Raw genomic sequence first — 8263 nt, 5'->3', positions numbered from 1 at the left:
CCCACTTTCTTCACTAACATTGGTGACCAATGAAATTCTTTTGGACTTTTTCATGTCTTTTTTTTTTATCCTTTAGGAGATTATGATGAGCCATCTTCGCTCTGTTTTCACTTTTCTCCAGAACAGCCTTTGGTTAATTTCATGGCAAAAATTTAATTTATTTTAATTTATCAAATTCTGGTTGTATCAAAAAATAATTGCTTATAATCCTCTTAAGTCTTAAATATTTGCTGTAATGTAAAGACTCTACTAATTGTCTCAGGTGATGGCTCTCAAATTTTAATAAATTGTTCCTATCTGTCAATTTGGGGTATAGAGTAGTTGCTAGCCTCTTTATCACCTTGGACCAAAACATCTAAAAATTTGATTTCTGTTTCATGGAATACAAGAGTAAACTTAATGTCCTCCTCTATCTGATTTAAAAAGACCTCAAACTCTAATAATCCCTCAACTTGTCCTGTCCATAGGATGAGGACGTCGTCTATGTATATCCACCACCACAGAACATACCGGAAGTGGTGGGACACATAGACGACATCCTCCTCCAATGCCATCATCATCAAATTAGTGTAAGCGGGCACCATATTGGTGCCCATGGCCCATGACAATCTCCCTTATCTTCAGTCTCGGCTACCTCAGCCTTTACTGAATCCTCTTTTTTAGAGAGCTGGGATGTACGCTATCATTTGCGAGGCTGAACTGTAACACACAACAATTGAGTCTCCCCAATCTAGGGGCTCCTAAGAATGAGGGAGGATATGATTCAAGCAAACAAAATAATCGGATCATCAGCTTGTCTTCAGACATCTTGACAAACGTATAACGGAAGGTTTTAGGGAGTGGTTTGTCATTTGTACCCACAATCTGTTTTGATCCCTTTGTGTGGATTAAGGATATTAATCTCTTCCTCAGGAAATTCAAATGGAAATTTTTTTTGCCCATACTGATAGATCTAAGTGCCAGCAGTTGGGGATATCATTGGCGGATCTTCCTGACATCCAAGTACTTACCGACATGGCTGAGGAAGGAGCAAGACGAGTAGGGGAAGGCCCCTTCACTAACCTTAAACCTAAAAGCGTCAAAATGCCACCGATTGGCGATGTTAGTAGTGTGGATATCTTCTCTAAATTAGTAACAGAAGAGATTAAAAAGATTAATCTTAAGGTACAAACCCCCCTCTGAATTTGTCCCTCGCAGAACATAGAGCCTTAGATTGCCTCAATAAGGACCTCTCCCTGGTTATAAAACCATCGGACAAGGGGGGAATTTGGTGCTTTTAGATAGAAGCCAGTATGTGGAAATGTGCTTGGCAATTCTGTCTGATTTAACAACTTATCAGATTCTATGGGGGACCCTACTTCCGACTACAAAAGATCTCTATCAAATGTTTTATGTTATGCCAGATCACAGAATTTGATCTCAACCAGTGAGTTTAATTTCTTGCTCCCCAAGCATCCTGTCATTACTACCTTTTATGCACTCCCAAAGGTGCATAAGGGGTACCCGCCATTGAAAGGGAGACTGATAGTGTCCGGGTGGATGCCCTGAGTCAAAACTAGTGTATATCTCGAACAAGTACTTCGACCATTCGTTATTGCCTTACCCTCGTACTTGAGGGACACTACAGATCTTCTCACCAAACTTGATGGCATATCAGTTGACCTGGAGACTATTTTAATATCCATAAATGTTGAAGCATTATAGTCTAGCATCCATCATATGGCGGGCTTATTAGTGTTGAGTATTTTCTCAATTCTAGAAGTGTCCATCTTATTCCTCATAATAAGTTTATCTTACAGCTACTTGAGTTTGTCCTTTGGCACAATTATTTTTTGTTTAACGGTAAATACCACCACCAGCTCAGGGGCACAGCAATGGGGAGCCCCTATGCCCCCACCTATGTCAATTTGCTCCTGGGCTGGTGGGAGGATAATGTGGGTTTTGGGTATGGGGATTTCATCTTTTGCCTCCAGTTCTGGGGTCGCTACATCGGCGACATCCTCGTCCTCTGGGCCGGTGATACAACTTCTTTTTTGAATTTATTCAACGGTTGAACATAAATGATTTGGGCCTTAAATTTACCTCTGGGGTGGGGGTAACAAGTTAGCCTTTTTGGACGTCATGTTACCTATTGACCAGTATGGTTCTTTGAAGTCATCAATCGGAAACCCATGGCGGCGAATAACCTGCTTATGTGGAAAAGTTTCCATCCTGCCCCCCTTAGACAAAGGATCTCTAAGGGGCAATTCCTAAGATTAAGGAGGAATTGCTCCTCCACTCTTGATTTCCGTAAACAGGCAACCGATCTCAAAAAGAGGTTTGTAGATCGGGGATATCTGGCTACTGTGGTCAATCAGGCGTATAGACACGCATTGGGGTAAGATAGATCTAGACTCCTGATACCACGTGACGAATCTGATGCCGGTTCTATTACCAGACTTATTGGCACCTACGATGACCAACAGACAAGGATGATGGGGATCCTGCGTAAATATTGGGGAATACTAAAAACCAACGAGGACATCAATAAATGGATTTCACCATCCATACCCTTCTGTTAAATACAGGAGGGGGAAATCGGTCAAAGACTATCTTATACATAGTCCCTACACTCACCACCCCCTCCCTTCCCTCCCAAGGAGAGGGCACTTGGCTTTGACTTGACAGGAGATCTTTGGGCACATTTAGGTGTGGCCACTGTAGCTTCAGCCAATATGTTACAGCATCTGATAGATTCTCCAGTGCAGTCACCAGTAGGTTCTTTAAGAACAGAACATTTGCCAACTGTAAAACCACTGGTGTCACATATGCGCTTGCTCTTGTCCGAAGGACTATGTTGGCAAGACGAAGTGGCAGCTACGGACTCGTATTGGGGAACATATGGGGGACATTAGGAATGGCATCTAAACACCACTGGTAAAACATGTTAACTCTGTCCATCAGGGTGACCTTAAATCCATCATATTTAAATCAGTGGAAGTACTCCCACCCTCTATTCATCGGGGATTGGGACGGGAGGATTCTCCAGCGGAAATGTAGATGGATATTTTGGCTCGAATCTATGAGCCCAGGAGGCATCAATGAGCAGCTTAACTTTTCTAGTTTTATCTAATCTACTCACTTTAGTCCATACGGCAGTTAATCATTATCGGCCTTGTTTTTGTCATTTTTTGACCATTTATTTATTGATCCTTTTTTCCAGGGGATCAATATTGTGTTCCCCTGATGGTATTTTTCCAGAGAAGCTTTCCTTTTATAGATAGTGTATCTACGTATTCATAGGGAGAAGTTTTTTTTCACTGTTTGCCAGTGTATTTTATTTAATTTTATGGGTGGTCACGCTACTGTATATGTGCACATATTGGCTTACATACACTGTGTTCCAAATTATTATGCAAGTAATATTTTCTCAGATTTTCCCAAATTACCTATATGAATTGCAGTCATTGTAATTTTCCAGTCAAATAACTATTAGAGTACAATTGAAAGGTTTTTGTACAAACTGCCTATGATAACAGTATATTTAAAAAAAAAATAAAAAACTCAAACTGCACTCAAAATGCATGTTCCAAATTATTATGCACAGCAGAGTTTTCAACCTTTTCATTTTAATAAAGAACAAAAAAATTGTAATTTTTGAAATTATAAGCATTAGCAGGTTATTACAAACTGAAATCAAACAGTTTTCAACTCAAAACTTTATTCTAGGTGATGTTACATTTGCACCTAGGACCCCTTGTTCGAAAGGAGCTTCTGAACTCTCTCGTCCATTGAATTTGTCAGGTTTTGGATGGTTTCTGCTTTAATTGTTTTGCATGAAGACAGAATACCCTCCCAGAGCTTGTTGCTTAGATGTGAAATGCCTCCCGCCATCATAGACACTCCTTTTGATGATGCTCCAGAGGTTCTCAATGGGGTTGAGGTCAGGGGAGCATGGATGCTACACCATAAGTTTGTCCCCTTTTATGCCCATAGCAGCCAGAGATGCAGATGTGTTATGTGCAGAATGAGATGGGGCATTATCATGTATGAAATGATCTCGATGGTCCTGATGGATGGAGTGGAGGATGGCTGGTTGATGTGTAGCGCCCCGAGAGTTCGGCCGCTACAGGGGTATTGCACCTCTGCCAGAGGTGTGATATTCCACTCCCAGGTAAGGATGGAGTATGGACCAGGGCTCAGTTAGCTGCATACAGCACACACACCCCATTTCCGAGGGACAGCTCAACGGTGCTCCCACTAGACAGAAGTGCAGGCACGACCGACTATGTCCCTGGCTGGAGTGGGGAGGGGGTGGAATACCCAGTGCTGTAGGGGTTGGTTCCCGAGTGTAGATAGGAGCCCATTGGTTGCTGGTCACCTGGGCTCATGTTCTGGAGGGAGGTATAAGAGGGACGAGCCATCTTAGATCTGGGTTCAGTCTGTGAGGAGAGGAGAGCTGACAGGGAGCAGCAGCTCAGGCTGAGTGCTGCTCCAGAGGCAGGCCTAGAGAAGAGGCCGGAGCCTGAGAGGAGAAGGAGAAGTGGGCCTGGAGAAAAGGCCAAGGGAAGGAGGAGAAGACAGAACAGGAAAGAAGGAGAAGAGAGAGAGAAACAGAAGGGCTCAGGAACAAGAAGGTGGAAGGGACCCTAAGAACCCACGAGAATCCAGGGTGAAGGGTCAGGCAGATTAAGGGTACCGGATCCCAAGTTGGTGGAGGAGAAACTACCCTCAGCCAAAGACCGGAGGTCGTGATCATTTATTGGTGCGACACCTCATCAAACCTGCTAGGAAGGCACCATATAGGACAGCGGAGGACGGGGCCCACGTTTAACCACACAAGTCCGCGGCAGCTGGACAAAAGTGGGTCACTGGTGAGGCAGGCCAGAGAAATGACAAAAGGGGGTCCTGGGCCATACTTCTGAACTGCCTGGGAGTTGACCGAGCCCCTCACCTGGTGGACACAGCATGCTCGGGCGGTCACTACCTGTACAGAAGTGACCTGGAGTACCTGATTTGTGAGTAAAAGACATTGGACTGCAGTACGTTGTCTGTGTGCTCTTTCGCTCCTCCAGCACTAACGGCACTGGGACTTTCACCACCATCACCCCCACCATCCACTACACTGCCCTGGGGCCGCACTCTTCCCGTGGGGAGTCACACCATCCCAGCTGCATATATCATCAGCCCCAGCAGACTGCCTTGCCTTGAAGCACATAGCAGACTACCATTGGTCTGACCACCCTGAGCCGCGGGACCGGGCCGCCACTACTACCCCCATCGTCTCCCTATTGCCCGGTTCCGAGTGCCCCACGGCCCAGGGGGCGAGTCAGATGGACTCCCTATGCAAACACGGCTACGGCACTAACAAAGAGGAGGTGGAGTAATGTTTTGGGCTGGAATCATGGGGAGAGAGATTGTCGGCCCTTTTAGGATCCCTGAAGGGGTAAAGATGAACTCCATAATGTATGTTGAGTTTCTCAAACAGCACTTCCTTCCATGGTTCAAGAAGAAGAACCGTGCATTCCGCAGCAAGATCATTTTCATGCATGATAATGCCCCGTCTCATTCTGCACATAACACATCTGCATCTCTGGCTGATATGGGCATAAAAGGGGACAAACTTATGGTGTAGCATCCATGCTCCCCTGACCTCAACCCCATTGAGAACCTCTGGAGCATCATCAAAAGGAGTGTCTATGATGGCGGGAGGCAGCTCACATCTAAGCAACAGCTCTGGGAGGGTATTCTGTCCTCATGCAAAACAATTGAAGCAGAAACCATCCAAAACCTGACAAATTCAATGGACGAGAGAGTTCAGAAGCTCCTTTCGAACAAGCGGTCCTATGTGCAAATGTACCATCACCTAGAATAAAGTTTTGAGTTGAAAACTGTTTGATTTCAGTTTGTAATAACCTGCTAATGCTTATAATTTCAAAAATGACCATTTTTTTGTTCTTTATTAAAATGAAAAGGTTGAAAACTCTGCTGTGCATAATAATTTGGAACATGCATTTTGAGTGCAGTTTGAGTTTTTTATTTTTTTTTAAAATATACTGTTATCATAGGCAGTTTGTACAAAAACCTTTCAATTGTACTCTAATAGTTATTTGACTGGAAAATTACAATGACTGCAATTCATATAGGTAATTTGGGAAAATCTGAGAAAATATTATTTGCATAATAATTTGGAACACAGTGTATACATCTTTATATGTTTGTGTTAAACTAATGAGGGCATTCTCAGTTCTAATAAGTATGGGCATAATAGTAGCCCCACTCTCCCCGTATGTGTTTGGGCATGTATTATGTTATGCTTTATGCCTGGTTTATAATTAAGGTTTTGTGAGTGCATTACTCTTCATCATGTAACCATCATGTACCATTTAACTCATGAGCTTGTGGATATGGAGGGCGCGTCCTACTTTGTGACACATTGGATACTTCGCCCCCTTAAGAGCATCTTGCGCTCTGTCGATGTCTGCACTGTAAGTGACCGCCCTCTGATGTGCGTGTCGGTATAGCGATATTTGGACTCTGTGGAACGACCTTGCGTTCTTCATGAACATGTGCACCGGAAGTGATGCCTTTGGAACGCTCGATGTGTGTCACGGCATTAGGTGCATCCATTTAATGAAATCCTAATCAATAATTCCACTGTCACGGGGTTATCGCAACAGTTTGGAACTCGAAGACCTCAGCGTCAGTGGGCTCCTACTTCTGCTCCAAGAATAAGCACTTCACCTTCATTTTAAATGTGTTGGTTTCTTTTGGCAGAACAGGGGTTAAGCGGCCATCTTGGATTTCCCTGTGTTCACAGATGAGCTCAGTTAACCACTCCCTCTCCCTTTATAATCTGGGCTCTGACTCAGTTCCTTGTCAGAGCTAGCATTTGTTGCATGGCTAAGGAGAGTGAGGAGATCTATGACAAGGAGTGTTGGAGGAATAACTTGTGACTGTTGCTTGCTTTGTATGCGTGGTTATTCCTTATCATCCTCCATTTTGGTTTATCCTCCCTACATTCACACCTCGGTGCTTCCCTCTGTTATATGTGTGAGAGTATTTTGTGTGCCTGGAGTTTTCTGTTTTACCCCTGTCTGGGTTGCCCTGTTTGTGGGGTGGATGTACTTCGGTGCACAGTAGTGCCCCTCTTCCCCGGGTGGGGGAGGAGATCAATTGGAGGGCTAACTCAGGAGGTAGAGTGAGGGTGGAGGCCTCGGCATCCTCACTTTCAGAGGTAGTCCGTGGAATAGAGCGAGCTAGGGCGCACCCTAGTGTTGGGGTCAGGGTAGGAACCCCTGACCCCTCGTAACCTGACAGCTGTGTCGCGACATCCACCTTGTTTAGCCTCCTCCAAAATAATTTGAATCTTCCTCAGGATATCAAACTTTGAGTCACAAGTTCCCTGTACACCTCTCGATCTTCCAACTGTATCAACATTTCAGAAATGTATTTCCCCTTGTCCATGACGATGATGGCACCCTTGTGTCATCGTCATGGACCAGGGATATCAAGGACTCATATTCTTCACTGTTCAGATTAAGATACTTAAATAAACTTTTGTCCATTTGTTTCAATTTAGAAATATCATTATTAACCCTGCTGTTCTGTTCGGGTCTACTATACACTCATAATGTTCCAGTCATTTTGACCTGACTTATTAAAGTCTTGATTTTTAGCTAATTTAAGTGTTTTATTTGAATACCTGTTGCATTATTATACTGTATGTGAACATGGTTGTTCATAAACAAATGAAAAATGAAATCAAAAACTTAATTTTTATTTTTTGTATCAAAAAATGTTACATGGCCTTATTGCAATATTCATGCATATTGCACATTTTCACATAAAAAATATTCTTTATATAACTGTAAACTATAACTAATAACATCAAACTGTATGTAAGTATATTTTTTTAAAAAAAATAAAAAGCTTAGTATTTTCTATATAAAATGGTAAATAAGGTTCACGGTGCTAAATTTACAGTTTGCATTCATCACAGGTATAATTTACAGGTACAGTTTGCATAAATACTTTGCAGAACTGCAACATATCACATTTGTTTTGTGATTACTTGATGTTGGACAGAAGGCGCATTGTTTCCGTTTTAGGCTGGTTGCGTTGTTGGTGGAGGCCGTGGGTATCGTAGCAGTGCCGTTGGAGACTGTGGGTATTGTAGCAGTGCCGGTGGAAGCCGTTGGTTCACTTTCTTTAGCATGCTGTTGGATCCTGTGGACAATGGCTACTGCTCCATCATTTCTCGGTGTTGCTTTTATTTCTTCAA

General features: G+C 43.3%; 1 protein-coding gene across 1 annotated transcript in view; it reads left to right on the top strand.

The window, feature by feature from the left end:
• Window positions 1–1014: 1014 nt before the first annotated feature.
• Window positions 1015–8263, top strand: part of LOC141191599 (uncharacterized) — a 151646-nt gene continuing 144397 nt past the window's right edge. Inside the window, exons 1-5 of the mRNA XM_073661530.1 lie at window positions 1015–1164; window positions 1974–2016; window positions 2140–2317; window positions 6320–6467; window positions 7966–7981. Of these exons, the coding sequence (XP_073517631.1) occupies window positions 1015–1164; window positions 1974–2016; window positions 2140–2317; window positions 6320–6467; window positions 7966–7981 (535 nt within the window). The remainder of the gene's footprint in view (window positions 1165–1973; window positions 2017–2139; window positions 2318–6319; window positions 6468–7965; window positions 7982–8263) is intronic.

The sequence above is a fragment of the Phyllobates terribilis genome, unplaced genomic scaffold, assembly GCF_046119375.1.
Source record: "Phyllobates terribilis strain yellow unplaced genomic scaffold, ASM4611937v1 Scaffold_47__1_contigs__length_9908305, whole genome shotgun sequence".
Classification (NCBI taxonomy): Eukaryota; Metazoa; Chordata; class Amphibia; order Anura; family Dendrobatidae; genus Phyllobates; species Phyllobates terribilis.
The sequence above is the reverse complement of the archived record's forward strand: the minus strand, read 5'-3'. Positions and strand labels throughout refer to the sequence as shown.